The sequence below is a fragment of the Corythoichthys intestinalis genome, chromosome 2 (genome assembly GCF_030265065.1).
Source record: "Corythoichthys intestinalis isolate RoL2023-P3 chromosome 2, ASM3026506v1, whole genome shotgun sequence".
NCBI lineage: Eukaryota > Metazoa > Chordata > Actinopteri > Syngnathiformes > Syngnathidae > Corythoichthys > Corythoichthys intestinalis.
Window position 1 is genome coordinate 35269266 of NC_080396.1, and position 21123 is coordinate 35290388.

General features: G+C 40.0%; 1 protein-coding gene across 4 annotated transcripts; it reads left to right on the top strand.

Moving 5' to 3' along the window:
- Nucleotides 1-7398: 7398 nt before the first annotated feature.
- On the top strand, nucleotides 7399-18490 carry chst10 (carbohydrate sulfotransferase 10). Of its 4 annotated transcripts, none has more exons than XM_057830702.1 (6): nucleotides 7399-7499; nucleotides 7868-8087; nucleotides 8149-8255; nucleotides 8320-8545; nucleotides 8619-8724; nucleotides 15196-18490. In XM_057830702.1, exons 2-6 carry the CDS (start codon nucleotides 7994-7996, stop codon nucleotides 15746-15748), a joined length of 1086 nt encoding a protein of 361 aa, XP_057686685.1. In that variant the 5' UTR covers nucleotides 7399-7499; nucleotides 7868-7993; the 3' UTR covers nucleotides 15749-18490. The 4 variants fall into 4 exon arrangements, with proteins under 4 accessions (XP_057686685.1, XP_057686684.1, XP_057686687.1 ...); XM_057830701.1 differs by having other exon boundaries at nucleotides 7423-7499; nucleotides 7890-8087; XM_057830704.1 differs by lacking the exon at nucleotides 7399-7499 and adding an exon at nucleotides 7551-7722 and having other exon boundaries at nucleotides 7890-8087.
- Nucleotides 18491-21123: the final 2633 nt, after the last annotated feature.

The window sequence follows — 21123 nt, forward strand, 5'->3', positions numbered from 1 at the left end:
GTTTGGGTGACATCAATAATAGATTTATAATCGAATCAGAGCCTCTGACTCGTAATCGAATCGTTAGATACCCAAATATTCCCACCTCTAGCATTTAGGCTAGCAGACCTTTGCTATGCTAGTTAGCCAAATGCACCAATTAACTAACTTGCATAGCAAAAGTCCGCTAGCTTAAATGCTACATAACGCTAATGTTTACAACAACAGGCCAACTTGCATCGCAAAACGCTGCTAGCTTAAATGCTATATAATGCTGATGTGTACCAGATAGTTTCTGGTGCAAACCAGATTGCTTAAATTTATTTCTGGCGATGTCCCTTTAGGGCAGGGGTGTCCAAACTTTTTGCAAAGGGGGCCAGATTTGGTGTGGTAAAAATGTGGGGGGCCGACCTTGGCTGACGTCTTTTATGTAGAACAATATACTTAAGCAAATTTTAGCAAACCATTCTGTGTGTCACATTTGCTTTATTATTATTATTTTTTTAATAATTACAACAATCTCGCAACTAGTATCTGGGCCTTCTCTTTCGTCTCTCGGGCTCTTGCGAAATACTGCTGCTGTGAAATTAAACTAGCTTCAAGTTGCTTCAATTTCTCGCTATGTATCTTTCCTGTAATCTTGTCGTACATGTCAGCGTGTCTTGATTGGTAATATCGCCTCACATTGAACTCTTTAAAAACAGCAACTGTCTCTGCAAATGAGGCAGACACAATTTTTGTCTATTTTAGTGAAGAAATAGTCCAATTTCAACCTATCCTTGAAGCGTCAGCCGTCGCATTCAACTTTCTTTTTTTTTGTTGATTGTCGCCATTTTAGAAAATTGGGAGTAAAGGATCACACGGGGTAATATTGCTTAGAGTGCTGCTGCCTTTTAGTGGGTAAATGAGGAGTGTGTAAGTTAGTTCATATGCTGGGAGCAGTACTGCTGACCAATTTATTAAGTCTGTGTGCGGGCCAGACGTTATTAATTTTATGACAGAGGCTGGGGGCCGGATGAAATTTGACCATGGGCCGCATTTGGCCCCCGGGCCGGACTTTGGACATGCCTGCTTTAGGGGCTCTGTAACTGTCACTTTGGCGGGTACCATATTAAATTTGATCATTTAGACTTCAATGAGCCGCAACCCATAGTCTTTGCAATTTAATCCAAAAAACGCAAAACAGTTTTAATCCCATTTCGCTGTTTGCCAGGAAGTCTGTCAATAACGGAAAGTGATGGAAGCAAAGGTAGGCTTTTTCACGCGCAGTGCTCTACTCCATTTAGTTTTATTGCTGTGGCATTCAGCGTTTTATTTTCCCCAAGAAATTCAGTGGGGTTTTTTAATCAGAAAAATGAGAATCTGTTCTCCCTTTGTTTTTAGAAGAAAAAGGCTCTCACTCCAGATGTCTTCTAAGACTTTACTTATAAAAAGAACATCAAACGCACACGTAGCACAACATTGCTCTGACGCAGCAGAGCTCGGAGGATTTATCATTCTGAAAGGCGGGGTTAATTGGTAAAAACAATGGTCACATTATAAGAAAAATCATGAAGCTTAGGTGGGCAGGTCGAAATGTTTGCAGCAGACTATTAAGCTGTTATTCAGCCAATATTGCCAAGAATATTACTTTTAATGTTGCGTAAGACCAGCTGCTTTTTTTTGTTGCATGATGGGTTCCCATACAAAGTCAAATGTAACATTGAAGCACACAAGACAACCTCACGATGGCCAACACGCAAAGTGATGTCACCAGTTTGACTAGCTAGGCCGCACATCGCAGCAGAGAAGATGGCTACCATTAGCATTTGCAGTGTGTCAACGCAGTGCAACATGTCCAGTTAAGTCAGGCAGAGAGTTCACACTGGTTGCAGTTGCAGAGGAGCTACAATTCAGATGCATCCCTGATACCTCCTTTCTTACCATTTCTACTTATTTCTACTACGAACCCCACAAGCTTCACATTTGGATTCACCGATCCCTTTTGAATTAGATAATCAAGCAGTTTATTTCTAATTCAAAACATATATCCAAGGCAGTGTTTTTCAACCGGTGTGCCGTGAGAGATTGTCAGGTGTGCCGCGAGAAATTATCCGATAACGCATTTCTTCTTTTTTTTTTCTCTACGTCGCCGGGCGGAGATGCAGTAGGAAGGAAGGAGTAGGTAGAAAGTTCTCGGTCGTGTGCAGATGAGCGAGGTATTGCTCGTGTCGCCTTCAAAAACTGCTCGGATTTCTAGCCGTCAGCCACCTTGCTGTCCATGACAATGTGGTCCCCAGCACCTCTACTTTGCATCATTTGATTAGACTCGTCAAGTGTCGATATACACAAAAGTGTCCTTTCTATTTTATCCATATGTGACGACCGTCGATCCTCTCCATGTGTTTTATTCCTACACGTTGTCGAGGACAGCAACGTCGCTGGTGGCTAGAAATCCGAGCAGTTCTTGAATGCGACACGAGCAGCTTTCCAACAGCGCCATGGTGCCAAGCAAGTTTAAACGTAATCTCCAAATGAAACACCCATCGCTTCAAAACAGTCGTGTTTATCTTTAAATAAAATAGCCTCTTCTCCTCAGTGGCACAGGAAGTGGGGTGCTGCAGTATCCCCTGGTGTTGGGGAGGGAAAAAAGTTTCGGTAGATTTTTGGGGGTTAAAAATTAATAAATAAAGCATATTGAAACAATAGCGTATATAACTTTGGGGATTAAATATACCTGTTGTTTTGTTAATAACATGGTCACCACTTACCAGGTCTTGTTGGATAAGGTGCTATTGGAACGGAAAAGTTAACTGTTGACAAGGAGGCTTTAAGACAGTGCAAAATTGAATTCGCAATTTTTGCTTTACAAAAACAGCAAAATTATCCAAAATTCAATACGAGGTCAAGAAGATGATTATTATAGTTTATAATCAGGGGTGCACATAAGTGGTCCGCATGCGCGCATGCGTACTGGACGTAGACAAACGCGCTGGCCCTCAACGGCTTTCATACGCTTTTGCGTACCGATGGCTGACCACTGTATTTGCGGCGGACACGAGAAAATAACTTCTCAAAGTGTCGTAGAGGCAGGCCACACTGAGTAATTACTTCCGTGTTCCCCCACCCCCGTCAAAAGACAGACAGACGACAGAGACGTCACCGGAGCTACCAAAAAACAGGACTTTTGCTGAAAAGTGTCTACAAGGAGGTACCATGGCTAGAAGCAAATGATGCGTGCACGGAAATGCGGTACAAAATGTGCCGTGAGAATCCCAATGTCGCCGATAAGAGCAGCGCATTTTATGTAGGGTCAAAGAATTTCAGCCATCCAAACTTTGAAAAGCACGAAAAAAACAGCGCATGTGGCAATTAAGCAAACTATCGATGTCAAACAGGACCCCACTCGCCCTATGGACAAGTGGCGGAATAGGGCGGAATAAAGGTAATGAACAGCGACATGCACTGACAAACGTGTTTTTGCTCGCATTTTACAAAGCTAAACATGCACGTTCAATGAGGTCTTATGAGGAGGACATCCCACTTTTAAAAAGGCTTGGAGTTAATGTGGGAGCCGCATAATGCCCTTTATTTTGAATTGGTGCTTTTTATTTCTTTACATTTTACTTCAAAGTAATGGCAATTTTGTTGTGCCAGTTGATGTTAATCAAACATTAATTGTTAATATAATTAATTAAAGTTAATTGGCTCTAAGTAAAGCTTGTCATAAATTTATCGCATCAGGCGGGTCGGCTCTCAAGCTCAATGAGGACCAAGTCACATCTCCAGGTCCTCCTCTGAGAACCTGGGCAAAAAAATTATGTGCACCCCTGTTTATAATCATGCCCAGCAAGGAAAAGTGCAGAGCGCTGTTGGATATTCATGCGCAATTTATTTGACTGTTGTGAAAAGGGCGTGTTAAACTGAAGTGTAGTACACTTTTTTATTTTCAAATGTATTTGTGTGTGATTGCGCCATCTAGCTGCGGGGATTTGCATTATAATATACAGGCGCTTATATTTCCAATACAAATTCCTGCAACACACACTGCAGGTGAAATACATCGCTGTCTTTGGAATAGCCTTGTAGTAGTATGTAAACTATTCAGCATGCGTTTGAACAGCCATTGTGCACGCCTTGTATGGAGAAAAGGCGCAGCATGACAAATTTGGACCAAAACGGCTGTTTTTGGATGGGGAAAAACAATAAGATACTGAGCACCCCCTGCTGTGGCTGACTTCCAGCGCCTATGGTTCCACTCCTTTCTTACCATTTCAACTTCAATTCAAAAGATGGGGATTATGTTTTATGGAACTCAAGTGCACCAGTGATCCCTCGCTACTTCGCGCTTCAAACTTCGTGCCCTCAGTCCATCGCGGATTTAAAAAAAAATAAAAAATCTATATACAGGGTGACCCAAAAAAAAGTTTACACTGCCATAATACAATTTAAATGCCATGTTTATTCAGTTTAGAATTAGAATTGAATCACAAATTATACATTATTGTAAAGAACATGTACAGTACACTCTATTTTTCAATGTGTCCTCCCTTAAGTGTCACAACAGCCTCCAGGCGCCTGCGGAATGCTTGACAGGTCTTCTTTATGTAGGATGCTGTCATCTTTTCCCAAGATCTAACAATGGACCTCTCCAAGGCTGCCACAGAAGTTTGTGGCTTCTTACAGGCACTGTCCTCCACAGTTGCCCATATGCTATAATCCAGGAGATTGAGATCTGGACTCTGGGGTGGCCACATATCACCTTGTCAATCAACTTTTTGGTCCGCACAGATCGGGTTTTCCAGACCCAGGTTTTCGTGAGGCTGTTCCAGTATCTTTCAGCTTCTTTTTAACTTTGTAGACTGCACATCTGGATATTCTCAGATTTGCTGCAATCTCAGTAGGTGTCAGACCGGCACGCAGCAATTCAGGTAAAGCTAAAGTTTTCTTAATTTTCAGCAGAAGCACAGGAATTGTAGAGACGGGAGATTACCAGCTGCATTGAGTGACCTTAATGAATCACTTAAGCATGACAACCTATTTAGATATGTTTCAATGGCTTTTAAACAAGCAGTCAACTGAGTGTAAACTTTTTTTTGGGTCACCTTGTAGATGAACTGTGCTGCGCTGATCACGTAGTCTCGCTCCCTCCCTCTCCCTGCTGTTTGTTGGTGGCAGTGGACTGAAGTTGCTTATTAAAGTCAATGATGACTGACACGGTTAAGCTTTGATCTTGCCGCTGGGAAGCCGAGACTTCAAAGCGCCGCATGCGTCAACAACGTTTAACCTGTTAAACAGTTGCTGTGGCAACTCATTGTGTGTACCTGACCGGATATGAGTGGACTCACTCGGTGAAGCATTTAATAAAGACAAGAATTTTTCAACTTTTTTTTAAATGGATTTGGCGTCTACATTTTCTCATGTTTAAAAATAATTTGGTGGGAAAGTAAAATCTTTAAAACTTATCATTATTACTACATTTGAAGGCTTAAAAACATTTATTAAAATATACATATGGTGGAAAACACAGATAAGACTGAAAAAGCAGTTTTTTGCTCTTGCACTCATCTTTAAAATAAACTGCTGTATTTTAAGCCAAAAGAACTGTTGCGTTTGATAGAACAATTTGTCTATATGCCGCCGTAGCAGATTCATGGCGCATTAAGCCCCCGAACTATTTTTAACTCGTCTCTTTTACCCTGGAAACCCCCGTTTAAAGATGTCGCGCAACCGCTTTTGTTTCAACCCAGCCATAAAAAGAAGGTAAGTAATTAGATTTATTAATCAAAATGTCTGTCATTTTTATCTTAGAATCATGAATTGATGTCTAATATTTTGTTTTAAAAAAAAAATGACTCACTCAAAAAATTATTCACTCCCATATTTTAAATTTTAGAACAAATTACGTCACAATGAAAAAAATGGAGTCTGTAAAAAAAAGTCACGTATATGTACCTCATGACTATAGATTAATTGTATTTTTTTGTTACTGTTGCATTTTCCCCAATATGTTAGATGATAAACATTCGATCCAAACGAAGAAAATTTGAAAAAAAAAAGCTTTAAAAGGGTAAATATATGAAAATGAACATCACAATTACTCCTTGATGTCTGTGATTTCTGCATTGCAACCCTTGTTATTTTACCATGTTTCACTCATAAAATCCAGCTGTGGCCATTCACATCTGTCTTGACACTCGATGATACATACTGTATGGAGTTTTTGGATCGAAACGAGGTAAGTACGCGATAATATCTCGTTAAAATCATGGCGTGTTTAATTCTGCTCTCGCGTGCTGTCACCTCCAGTTAGGGTTTTGCTGTTTTAAAAAAATATATTTTTTTTTAAAATGCCCTCCTGTTTAAAATTGTTCTTCTCCCAGAAAACTGACATTTTAAGCTTTCCAATGATGTATCACGTGCATATTGAACAATTTTGAAATTTGGAGAAATTGGGGGTCTCAGAGCGGAACTTCAAGTCACCTAAGTGTTTTCCGCCAAATACATATATACATATGTATACAGTATATGGCGGAATACATACATATATATATATATATATATATATATATATATATATATATATATATATATATATATATATACATATATATACATATGTATACAGTATATGGCGGAAAACACAGACAAGACTTAAAAAGCAGTTTCTGCTCTTGCACCCCTCTTTAAAATAAACTACTGTATTTTAAGCTAAAAGAACTGTTGCGTTTGATAGAACAAGATGTCTATATGCTCCCGTAGCAGATTGATGATGCATTAAGTCCTCGAACTATTTTTAATTTGTCCGTTTTACCCTGGAAACCCCTGTTTACAGACGTCACGCAACCGCTTTTGTTTCAACCTAGCCATAAAAGAAGGTAAGTACGGTAATCGTATTTATTATTCGAAATGGCTGTCATTTTTAGCTTAGATCATTCATTAATGTCTAATATTTAGTTTAAAAAAACGACTAAAAAATTATTCACTCGCACATTTTAAACTTTTAAACAAGTTAGGTCGCAATGAAAAAATGTTTATTTTTTTTTTTTTTTTAAATGCCCTCCTGTTCAAAATTTTTGAGAAAAAAATGAGATTTTAAGCTTTCCAATGATGTAACACGCATGCATATCGGACAATTTTGAAATTTGGCCAAATTAAGGGTTTCGAAGCGGAACTTCAAGTCACCTGAGTGTTTTCCGCCAAATATCTTTTTTAAAACTTTCAGGAAAAAGTGCAAAAACATGTCTTATATGTATCACTTTTCAATGATAAATCTGAACAAATGCATTGAACACTCAAACACACACACAAAAAAAAAAAATGGAGGTGGGGTGCTACTTCGCGGTTTTTCACTTATCGCGGCGGGTTCTGTTCCCCATCAACCACGAAAAACGAGGGATCACTACATGATTTAGACGCTTTTATTTTGAAATGGTCTCAGGCAAATTCTTACAGTATGAAACCCCCTAAAGTAAAATGCAGGGAAGGATGCAACCGAGATTTGTTATAACAAGCTACTGCGCCGCTATACACTTAAAACGGTAAGGTCAATTGGTTAACGGGCTGCTTGTAATATTCAATTACTGGTAGGGGGTTTGCTTGGCAACATGAACCCGACAGTGCTGTTCAGCGGATGGTCAGATATTTCTCCTCTTTCGGCTTGACAAAGCCAAGTGTGTGATAGCTGTCACCGCGCCTTGGACAAATAAAACTTGCCGTGGCGTAAAGCATTCATTTGAGGACAACCACTGACCTCAGCCCACGGTACCTTATTAGTGGCTCCCCCCAAATGTAATGAACTACTGGGGCTAACTGCTAGGCTAGTAACTTGTTAGCTGTGGTCATTTATAGGACATTGACTCTAATGCAAACTAATTGTTGTAGTTGTTTTTTTTACATGTTGTTTAAGACGTATCGTCTCATCTGAGCAGGCGGCATCATTTGGCGCACAAGGCTAGCACGACACTAGCGTGATTAGCTGTCACCATTGTTGAGGGGGCCGCAGCCTCCGCCGCCGGCGGCGGCTGATGCAGCGATGCGGCACCGTTGGTTGTTCCTTGGAGCTTGCGGCTGGGTGCTGCTCATCCTCGTTTTCGTCACCAAGATCATTAGCCACCGAGCCGTTGATGGTGGGTTCTGTCTTGGGTGAAGTGTTTTTGTCTTTACAAACGCCCTTCATTCTTGTTGCAGAGTATGAAGAGAGGCTTGGTGGTCAGAGCACGACTGTTATGGGACACACAGCGAGGAAGCTTCCACTGCCCACTGCAGAAATAACGGTTTCACAGCAACCAGACCAGGTAATCAACAAACGGCATAACGAATCACCTATTAAGACTTACTAATTACGTGTTTGGGGCTCAGTCCTCAGCTGCCCCTACAATGGCTGAATGGGACTCCGTTGTTGAAGAGCGACTCCAACTGCTTTCCACTGTATGCAAGAACAGCACCCTCAGGAATTTGACTCACATCCCCATCAGCAAGTTTGTCCTGGACCGCATATTTGTCTGTGATAAGCACAACATCTTGTTCTGCCAGACCCCTAAAGTGGGTAACACACAATGGAAGAAGGTCCTAATCACTCTCAACGGTATGGTGGGCACGCTTTGATCCACGCACCTCTCAATTTTCAACAAGTTTCGTGTCATCCGTGTTGTTGACAGGAGCCTTCTCCGGTGTGGAGGACATCCCGGAGTATCTTGTCCACGATCACGAGAAGAACGGCCTGCCTCGCCTCTCGTCACTGACGCCACAAGAAATTACACACAGGTGACCTACTGTTCTATCCATATATATAAACTTTAAATGTACTGAAATAATAAGTAATCTTGGAGTAAACCGTAAGGATCATTTAAGTCTTTTATCTGTGTCCTCTCTTTTTTGGAAATCAAAATATGGTCACCCTAGAACTTAGAGCCAGCATGTGTAGTTATTTGTTTTCATGCTTCAACACAGTGCATGCGGGTCAGTTAGCACAGCACGTGATGGATTGCGAACTAGTGCGTATGCGTAATACTTGAACAGGCTTGATGAAAAAAGACAGTCTAAACAGTTTATAGGGCTGGGCAATATGGCTTTAAGTACTTATCATGGTAAATTAAACAGATTTACCTCCATAACAATAAATGACGATAAATTCACCCAAGCGGACTATTACATAATTTGAAAATCTGAATAAATGCATGAAATACAAATGAACCTTTTCTCATTGATTTATTTAACAACTTTCAATTTAACATATTTAACAATTGTACATTCACTGTAAACATTAAGTATACAAAAATCTCTCTCTAAACAATAAGCATTCAAGTATAAGGCGGAAAACACAGAAAACTGAAAAAGCAGTTTCTGCTGTTGCACTCCTCTTTAAAAGAAACTGCTGTATTTTATGCCAAAACAACTGCTGTGTTTGATAGAACAATACAGTGATACCTCAGCTCACGAACGCTTAAGCTCACGAACTTTTCGCCTCAAGAACATTAAATTCGCGAGCATATAGTCTCTGCTGACGAACTAGTTTTCGGCGGACGAACCAATTCACGCGGTCGAAAAGCGCCACGAGAAGCTGACGCACGCTCACGGCGTCCCAGTTCGTCCCCTCACTTTCGTTGAGTGCGGACGTGGTTTGTGTTTGATAGACATTTTGGACCATATTGAGTGTACTTTTGCTATTATGGGACCGAAAAAGAGTTACCTACAGTCCTTATGGAAGGTGACTCGTGTTACCAATTCGCCCTCGACTGGTAATTGGCGGTGCTTTCAGCTTCCCACCGTAGTGAGAAGTGGACCGGCGAGTCACGTTGGCTCGTTGTCGTCGGTTGTCTTCGGTTCGCCCGATTTCCTCTCCAGAAAGGAGGCGGCGTGCATACAAACACCCAGAGGCGTCGGATGGCTTTTTGTGGGCACTTTTATTAACAACCAAAAGCATGTGGGGGGCACAGCAGTGGAGTCTACGCTAACTGCGCACTTTGCCGGTAACACTCTCCTTCCAAACAGTAACTCCCTCCCTCCCTCCTCCTCCCACTCCATTGCATCAAGCCATCAACTACCATCACAAAGGTAAATAAAACGACTTTATTATACAGTACAGTTTATTTCTTTAATTATAATACAATAGCACATTTATTATACATAAAATAAGGTATATTTTTGTGTAGTTTTAAGGCTTATTTAGTAGAAAATTATGTTTTATGGGGACCTGGGAACGGATTATTCTCATTTTAATGGTTTCTTATGGGAAATAAATGTTCGGAAGACGAACTTTTCGCCTTACACGCACTTTCTGGGAACCAATTATGTTCGTGAGCTGAGGTATCACTGTATGTCTATATGCTGCCATAGCAGATTCATGGCGCATTAAGCCCCAAACTATTTTTAATTTGTCCGTTTTACCCTGGAAACCCCCTTTTACAGACGTCGCGCAACCGCTTTTGTTTCAACCCAGCTATAAAACAAGGGTAATTAATTATATTTACTATTCAAAATGTCTGTCATTTTAAGCTTACAATCATTAATTGATGACTAATAGAGATGTCCCGATCCGATATTTGGATCGGATCGGACGCCGATATGGGCAAAAAAATGCGCATCGGTATCGGATCGGAACACGGGGAAAATTCCAGACTTCCGATCCAGTTTTTTTTTTTTTTTTTTTGTAAGTCCGGTCCAGGTTTTTCAGCGCACCGATTTACATAATCCATTCCAGTTTTTGCTTCGGTTTCCCTAAAATCCGGTCCGCATTTTACGGCACACCTTCAACACACTACATTTACATTACCGTCTCCCAATTTACCGAGAGACTTTATCGTTAAAAATGTCAGCTGTGTGGGATCATTTCACCTTAAAGGACGACAAAGACGAAGAGGCAGAGAGCAACATATGCCACAATAAAGTCAAGCGTAGTGGTAAAGCTGTAAGAAGTTTTAATACAACCAACCTAATCAAGCATTTAGCGAAATACCACCACAAACAATATGAGGAGTAGCCTATGTTAAGAAAACTGAAGACAAAAAGAAAGGTCCTATGCAACTAACACTGGCAGAAACTTTTGCTATGCGTGACAAACTGGCACTCGACAGTCCCAAAGCCCAGGGAATAACAAGAGTCATCGCCGAAGAATTCATTCTGGATGACGAGCCATTATCTCACGTGAGTAAAGACGCACCATCCAACATGCGATTCGGCCGTGGAAGATTCGAGAACGATTCACAAATATCCAAATTCCGATTATTGAAATATGTCAAGTAAAGCAGAAGTAATACACAGCGCGGTCTTCGGGACACAATGAGAAACTGACCGCATTGCGTCCCGAAAGTAAACATAACTTGTCTTAGACCCGGGTAATGCCAATGCTCAACTCACGGCTTTAGCTCAACTCATGCCGCTGGATAAAAAACACAAGAATACCTGACTGCTGCTGACAGCTGCTACAAACTACGTCAACGTCGTTTTACTGGAGATAATAGATATCATGTATATAGAACCAGATGCTACACGACAGACTCGACTGCATTAGCAACATTGAAGTATTGAAAACCAAATGCGTTAGTAAACAGCCGCCATCTTAAAGCAGAAGACTTCCCTAGTAGGCTGTTTTGAACCTTCCAAGCGAACCTAATTAACTTCTTATCTAAAATACTCCTAAATCGGCAAAATCTTGACTTGAATCTTGAATCTTCAAAACAGTTTTAAAACTTTCACATGTTGAAAGTAGACAGAAGGGAAATTATGGAATAACGGGAGCAATTTTAACAACTCTAACAGTTGATTCGCAAAATTAAATAATTGTAGTTTAAAGCTGCTGATACAGAATGGGGACTTGAGTATTTTATGTACTGTTTTAAAATGTTAACTTGATACTGAAATTGTCGTTTATTTAAACCTGAGAGGCTTTTTATACAATTTTTGTAACTAATGCACGAAACATTAAAAGCATCTAATAGCTTGGGGGATTTGTGGGATTTTCCACTGAGGTTGTTCGTGTTTTTTGCTTTTTTTAAGACAGTTTACAATATTATTTGCACGTTTTACTGACTGACTATGCCATTTCTGTTTGTTATTTATAATGTTTTGTGTTTGTCACTGAATAAACAGGTCAGTTTCTTGTTACCAACCGTTCTGTGTTATTCAAACTCACCTAATTCAGCTGGCTAGTTGTTATCAAGAGTACTAAAACCTTTTTCAACATGAGTCTGACAACTAAGTAAGGAGGCTAAAGAACTTTAAACTTTAACACATGCTCAGATAGGTCGGTATCGGTATCGGCCAGTATCGGTATCGGATCGGAAGTGCAAAACAATATCGGTGTCGGATCGGAAGTGCAAAAACCTGGATCGGGACATCCCTAATGACTAATATTTCGTAAAAAAAAAAAAAAAAACGACTTTAAAAAACTATTCACTCGCATATTTTAAACTTTTAAACAAATTACATCACAATTTAAAAAATGGTGTCTGTAAAATAGTCACAGATATGTACATCATAACTATGGCTTAATTGTATTTTTTGTGTTACTGTTGCATTTTCTCCGATATGTTAGATGATATATAATCGATCTAAACAAAGAAAAATTGTAAAAAAAAAAAAAAAAAAAAAGTTTAAAAGGGTTCATATATGAAAAAGAAAATCTCGACCAGTCCTTGATGTTTTCAATTTCTGCATCCCGACCCTTGTTATATTACCATGTTTCGCCCATAAAATCCCCGAAAATCCAGCTTTGGCCATTCACAGCTGTGTCTTGACACTCAGTGATACATGCTACATGGAGTTTTTGGATCGAAATGAAGTAATTACGCGAAAATATCTCGTTAAAGTCATTGCGTCTGTAATTCTGCACTCGCGTGCTCTCACCTCCAGATAGGGTTTTGCTGTTTAAAAATTTTATTTTATTTTTTCCTGTTCAATATTTTTGTTCGCCCAGAAAATTGATATTTTAAGCATTCCGATGATGTACCACACATGCATATTGGACAATTTTGAAACTTGGCCAAATTGGGGCTCTCAGAGTGGAACTTCAAGTCACCTGAGTGTTTTCCGCCATAACCATTTAAAACTCCTTGTATGACAATAACAATGGACAACATTGTAAATATTTCTATCGCCACTGTGCAAAAATGTCATTGTAACACAAATGACTTTCATTGTAACACAAATGACTTGCAACAAGAGAGGCTTGAACAGTGCACTTCAAAAAGAAAACCGAGTGTCAGACAATTAATTGTTAATGGCTGCTGTAACATGATCACTCAACTCAGTAGTGTTTACTTCCGCCGCACACACATTAAGCTATAATGGTCTAACTCTTATGCCAATGAAACATTTAAGATTTTATGATGTCAGTAATGACACAGAATAAAGCAAGCACATACAGAAAAATAGCTGTAGCCATCAAACGGTCATATAACATGCTACTCTGTTGGATTATACTATATGCTGAGCTGATCCAATTGTAATTTGTACCATCATAAAAGCTGTCAGAGAAGTCACACACACAAATACAAAATAACGCCACTTACTGATTGCCAGGTGCAGTCTGCTCCAAAGCGCTGTTCCCGCATCCACCCATTGAGTCCAGCCGCTTTGACAACGTTCGGGCCGTTGTCAGTGGTGATGGCGACAAGTTTCTCCATCAGGTCCCACGCAGAGAGCATTTGTTTCAAGGCCTGAGCGATCATTTCACCCGTGTGGCCGTTTGTGAAATAAGCTATTTTCAACACCCACCCAGCTCCCACTTCTTGTCTATGAAATGGATCGTCAAACTGATATAGGGCTCCATGGTTCGTCGTCCTTCTCGAATCCAAAATATTTCTTGGCACCAACACAACACTATGAGCGTTGACTAATGCTATAGCAATGTGCTTCTGTTGTTTGTTTGATTTTCTGATAACCATGTGAGTTCAAATGTAAGCACACTGGCTGTACTTCAAGGGGAATGAGCATAGCCTAACAACACATAGTCAAAGCGTTCTAAAAACACTTTAATTTTCTCATTTCATTAAAAAAAAAAAAAAAAAAATTCACCGACATAGTCAAAATTACGTCGGTCATGGTCAATCATCTCGGTAACCGTAAATTTCCGGTATACCGTCCGGCTGTAACGGTTACACGAGAAGATCAGATGTGCCCCCCAAAAAATGGATATGTGCACTAAAACCTGTGGTCTGAACCTAGCTAACTCAGATAAATATTCATTATCATGGCAGACTTTTTGACTTGAGTTGTTACCTTCTGTGGTGTGACATTTTCAAAGATTGACGATCTGGCATCTAGGACACCAATGGACTATAACACAGAAACCCTGGCATGTCAGAATTTTTGATAATTCTCCCTCTGTATGACATTCCCATTGTGCTGCTTCAATCAGTGAGGTGTTATCCAAAAGCAAAATACAGATTTGCAAAACCATTAATGGTTTTAAGGTAACTGCAGGCCTGTGGTGTTTGGCTTTAATTTATCAAATTATATCTTTAAAATAAATACTGGAGTACTTGGACGTTTGATCGCTTCGACACACGATCTTTTCGAAATGCGACATAAAATTTGACTCGCCATTTGTTTTGACATCCAACGACATGCTCGAAATACGACAATTTATGACAGCGCCGTAGTTTTTGTTTTCCCGCTAGACGGGCAGACGGTGGATTTTCTTGTGGGAGAAATTAACATTGGTTCCAAGAATGTTAGTGCAGATGGTCAAAAAAGGAAAAAGGTGAGGCTTACCTTTCCAGGCGTTGGTGACAAAACCTGTCTTGTTCAATAATTTGAAAACTGAATTTCATTTTTCTGGTGTGTATAATTGGAGGGGGGGGGGGGGGGGGTAAATAGATGCTGTATTCGCAGGAATTGGCCAGCCAAAGCCATGGCAGACATTTGATCCATGCCGGTACTATTATAACGAATCAAATGGGAGGGTCCCAGATTGCCGTCACTAGATATCAGAAATTACTCATTCTCCCACGTGCCTGTGCCTGTGTTAGAATGTTATCAGTGTTTATGTACAACTGACCTCAAAAAATGGCTGTGCTCTAAGCAGTGTTCATATTTTGTGTTAAATATTTTGTTCATTATCAGAGAACCAGGAAATTTGTGATTTGTATACTTAACATCCTTGAGCAAACGTTTTTCACATGGTCATTTATACCAGGTGTTGTGTGTCCCTTTAAGGTTAAATCACATTTTTAAATACAACTGCTGTTATGTTTTCTGATCTTTTGAACATTTACGAGTTGTTTTGCACAACAGGTTAAAGACTTACTTCAAGTTTTTCATCGTGAGGGATCCATTCGAACGTCTGATCTCTGCCTTCAGTGACAAGTTCATAAAGAACCCCCGCTTCGAGCCTTGGTACCGGCATGACATCGCTCCGGCCATCATTCGCAAGTACCGCAAAAGGCATCGTGACGGTGACGTTGCGGGGTCCGGCTTGCACTTTGAGGATTTTGTCCGTTATCTGGGGGATGTCGACGGCCGGCGACGCATGGATCGCCAGTTCGGGGACCACATCATTCACTGGATGACATACACAGAGTTGTGCGCGCCTTGTGACATCCCTTATAATGTCATAGGCCACCATGAGACACTAGAACAAGATGCCGGCTACATACTAAAGAGAGCGGGCATTGAGCGCCTGGTGTCCTACCCAGCTATCCCTCCTGGCATCACAAGTTACAACAAGACCAAGATCGAGCAGTACTTCTCAGGAATTAGCAAACGGGACATCAGGCGTCTGTACGCACGCTACCAGGGGGACTTTCATTTATTTGGATACCCGACACCTTACTTCCTACTCACCTGATGTGAATTATAGTGTTAATTCAGAATTAGTTCCAAGTCTTTGAGGCTGATTGTGTGTCTCACAACTGGCTTAATTTGTATCTAACAAGTGCAGCATCAGAAACTAAATCTTTTAGTGTCATAGATGAAGAGCAGGCAAGCTGTGGCTCCAGAGCCTTGTGTGGCTTTTTTCACCATTTTGCTGTGAATTTAAATTTGTTACTAGGTAACTAGGTAAAGTCCATTTGGACTGGGAGAACTGGCCCTCCCAATCCAAGTTAATTGGATGTCTATTATGTCACAGTCTATGGGCATAGTGAATGATCACAAAAATCCCTCAAATTAGATTGTTGTAGTTGCAATGGCAAGCTTGTTTCAGTACACGCATGGATCGCAAGATCTTAGCATACCTACAGTGTATCACAAAAGTGAGTACACACCTCGCATTTCTGCAGATATTTAAGTATATCTTCATGGGACAACCCTGACAAAATGACACTTTGACACAATGAAAAGTAGTCTGTGTGCAGCTTATATCATAAAGTTAATTTATTTTCCCCTCAAAATAACTCAGAATATAACCATTAACATCTAAACCTCTGGCAACAAAAGTGAGTACACCCCTTAGAAACTACATCCCTAGATGTCCAAATTGAGTACTGCTTGTCATTTCCCCCTTTTTATTTATTTATTTTTTTTTATTTTTTTTATTTTTTAAGTTTTTTCAGTTTTCCCATTTTTTTAGTGCAGCTCTCACACTTCCTCATACTGGTCACTGAAAGTTCCAACATGGCACCACATGTCAAAGAACTCTCTAAGGATCTTAAAAGACGTATTGTTGCGCTGCATGAAGATGGCCAAGGCTACAAGAAGGTTGCCAACACCCTGAAACTGAGCTGTAGCACAGTGGCTAAGATCATCCAGCGTTTTAAAAGAGCAGGGTCCACTCAGAACAGGCCTCGGGTTGGTCGTCCAAAGAAGCTGAGTGCATGTGCTGAGCGTCACATCCAAATGCTTTCTTTGAAAAATCGTCGCAGGAGTGCTGTCGCATTGCTGCAGAGATTGAAGAGGTGGGGGGGTCACTATTACTGCTCAGACCATACACTGCACTCTACATCAAATTGTTGTGCATGGCTGTCACCCCAGGAGGAAGCCTCTTCTGAAGACAGTACACAAGAAAGCCAGCAAACAGTTTGCTGAAGACATGTCAACAAAGGACATGGATTACTGGAATCATGTCCTATGGTCTGATGAGACGAAGATTAATTTGTTTGGTTCCGTTGGTCTCAAGCATGTGTGGCGGCGACCAGGTGAAGAGTACAAAGATAAGTGTGTCATGCCTACAGTCAAGCATGGTGGTGGGAATTTCATGGTCTGGGGCTGCATGAGTGCTGCAGGTGTTAGTTAGTTACATTCCATTGAGGGAAACATGAACTCCAATGTGTACTGTGAAATACTGCAGCAGAGCATGATCCCCTCCCTCCAGAAACTGGGTCGCAGGGCAATGTTCCAGCATGACAATCACCCCAAACACACCTCCAAGATGACCACTTCTTTATTGAAGAGGCTGAGGGTAAAGGTGATGGACTGGCCAAGCATGTCTCCAGACTTGAACCCAATAGAACATCTTTGGGGGATCGTCAAGCGGAAGTTGGAGGTGCGCAAAGTCTCAAATATCCGGCAGCTCCGCAACATCGTTATGGAGGAGTGGAAGAGCATTCCAGTGGCAACCTGTGAGGCTCTGGTCAACTCCATGCCCAGGAGAGTAAAGGCAGTTCTGGATAATAGCAGTGGCCACACAAAATATTGACAGTTGACATGTTGTATGTTAATATTAACAACTTTCACTAAGGGCGTACTCACTTTTGTTGCCAGGGGTTTAGATATTAATGGCTATATTTTGAGGGGAAAATAAATTAACTCTACTGTATTATATAAGTTGCACACAGACTACTTTTCATTGTGTCAAAGTGTCATTTTGTCAGTGTTGTCCCATGAAAAGATATACTTAAATATCTGCAGAAATGCAAGGGGTGTACTCACTTTTGTGATACATTGTATATCCAAGTGATCTTTCTTTTAATTCTTAAATAGATTGTATCAATTTTTGAATACTGCAGATGATACGGTTGAATGGTAATAAAGTAAATAGGCCAAGAGTCTTTTATGATTCCTTCAGTTCTGATGCATTCTGACTTTGCAATGTTACATCTCCATGATGGAATTTTTGTAGCACTCTTATGAGTTTTAGAGGGATACGTTAACACGCAGTATTAGGATAATTTTGTGTAGTTTTGTGCTGTGGAAAAATGAACACAACCAGCTTGTCCCTTCGGTTGTGTGTAGGGCTGGGCAAATTTTACGATCGAAGTAGATCTTGGTGATCCAAAAGTGAGCTGTAAAGCTAAAGACACATAGCAAAGACATTTACTCATATTATGCCAAAAATACAAAATACTGTTCATTTTTGATTGCCTGGTAGCTTAATGCTAGCATACAAGGGAATTCCCCTTACTTGTAAAAATATGCATCGCATTTGCAATGGATATTCACACATGAATGTCTCTGTAGCTTCCATTGACCAGAAATACAATGACTCTCACAGGCATATTCTCTTTGTACACTCTCAAAAACAAACTTATGTAAACAAAGTATTTTTGCAAAATGCAGAGTATTAAGTTCAGATGTGATTGTTTTACTCTCCGAGTTTTTAATATTTTCATTGCAGATTCTTATAAACTATGGAAAAAAGTAATAAATAATCGTGAAAGGAATCTAGATTGTCCAATATGTTGTTTGCCAGATCACACAGCCCTTGTTGTAGCTGAGCTGCAGTATACCTAGGCATGTGCCGGTATGAGATTCTGATGGTATGATAACCTTAAGCCAAAATATCACGGTATCACGATATTGCAATTACATCTCTAAAATGTGTTACTTTGAGATACCTGGGTTTAAAAGAAAAAAAAATCCTGTTTTTCCATTGAACAGGATTTTTATTTTTCCAAACATATTAGTAAATTGGAACACAAGTATAATGTTAGGTTAAAATTAATTAAAAAAACAAAACAAAAAACATTCTAAATAAAATTAAAATACATGCAGTTTTTTTTTTTAGCTAAACCCACAGCCAAAGCTCAACATTATTACCATCAAAACAAAAATAATCCATAAAAAGCATGTGTGTATGACTTATATCATGTTTACATTATACATACACTCTTTCTCAACACAGACAGTTGCCAGAGAGAGCACCATGTTTTACCACCGCTACGCAGGAAACGTTCATGACAGTGTTTACGAACCCTAAATTTTGTATAAATGCGAAATTGTATTGGAGGTATTCGGCAGTCTCCCTCCGCAAACATGTTTTTCGGTTGGCCCTCGTCATCTAAGCCGCGGCCATCTGTATTTTTCTGTAGCCGAAGTATTCCGATGCCAGCGATTTAAAAAGTTCAGGAGATCCACCTCCTCCAGCAGTGGTGTAGCACAGCTGATTCACTGACACTGAGCAGCAACCGGTGGGGGAGAGTTGAGCCTTACAGCTGCAAGTGAGGGATTTCTCCCTGCATTTTTGGGACATAAAAAAATAGCTAACACCGTAGGAAAAATAGCTAACACCGTAGGGACAGAAAATTTTTGCGGTTTTAAAACCGTGACGTTTTCATACCACGGGATACCTTGAAACCGGTAATTGGCCCATGTCTAACTATACCCCAACTGACTTTGGCTAGGGTAGATACCCCAGTTACCTGGACTGGTCACTAATCAGTCGCAGGAACTGCAATGAGAATAATCACTCGTCAATCATTACAGCTTCCTCTTTTGATTGATATTTTGTACTAATTGAAGTGCTGCCAATATTGTCATAGAACCTGTCAAGTAGCTTGAGCCTTCCTGCTTAACTAGTTCGCCCTTCACTTTCTCAGTAGATGTTGGAAAGCTGTGTCTGTACTTACAATGCTGGAACAAATATCTTAAAATTGAAGACAACAGAAGGTAAGATGATATCCTTTACATACCTGAGTTTAACCTGTCCAATTTGGCAATTTTTTAGAACAGACTTTTAATTTGTTAGTGACCCGACACAAATTGTAAAAATGAGGTATTCATTAGTTTTGTACACTTGCGACGGCAAAGGCCTAGTGATGTTGTGCTGCTAAAAGGGTGCGTTCCAACAAGCTTAGATGACAAGCATTTTGAATATTCAAGAGCAAAGTCTTTATGGTTATTAAAGAACGAGGAAGCGGTAATTCATAAAAGATATGTCTCACTTATGTGGTTTTTAAATAAAAAAAAAAAAAAAGGGAAAAAAAAAAAAAATATATATATATATATATATATATATATATATATATATGTTTTTTGTTTTGTTTTGTTTTTTTTTTTAAATTACTTCCAGCTCCAACAATACATTTTGGTTAAAAAGTTGTATCAACCATTAGTTTAACACAACGCTACGTAACTTTTCAACCTTTATAAAATATTTTCATAACATTTGTGATATGTCGACTGACAATGAGTTGAATGACACCTCTTTTACAACACGTCACTTCCCCCTTTTCCATTCATTATAAAGACGGAAGTCGATGCGAACGCTTTCGCGCGAATTCTGCAAAGATGGCAGAGCCACAAAAGAGACAAAAAGTTTTTTCCGAGGAGGGAAAAAAAAGGGAGGCTACCATGATACTCCAGAATAAACATTGGCCCAGCTTTTACTCGCTGGCGTGACGCTACCCCCTCCCCACCGAACTCGTCAACGCTGATGATTTCAGGTGTGGTGGTGGGGGGTTAGCCACACGGTTGCTAACCATGATATGCTATTGTTTAGCCACAACTGGATTCATCCTTCACACAGCAGCAGGTGGCAGGGAGCTCATGATTTTACAAAACTGTGCGGGTGTGAGCTTCTCCTCATGGGAAACGCTGTCTTCCTTAAGGCAAAACACTACCGCTTTTGTCCACCGGCGTTGCTAAAATTGACCAAAACTGAAAAGTTACCTCGTGTTTAATTAGTAAATATTTTCATTTGTCCAGCTGCATTATCATACATTTGTCATTCATTTGTCAAAAAGCCGACCATGAATACAGCACAATTAGGTAATGAAGAATTTAATAATATCAAGTATATTATAAACACTGTAGAAAATATTTATTTACAAAAAACTTTCTGAGTATCACTCTGTGTGTTTTTACCCTTTGGCCTTACATCAACCTCTAGCCCAGATAATATGACAACTTCATCTCGGTTTCCTCAAATTGCCTGAAGGCATATTACTGTTTTTGTATGTAACATTAGATTTTAAAGAAAGACATGAAGAATAGCCAAAAATCAATCTCAAATTATGTTAGCATTTACTTTTAGATCATGCAAAGATTTCGAGACTGTGGAATCCT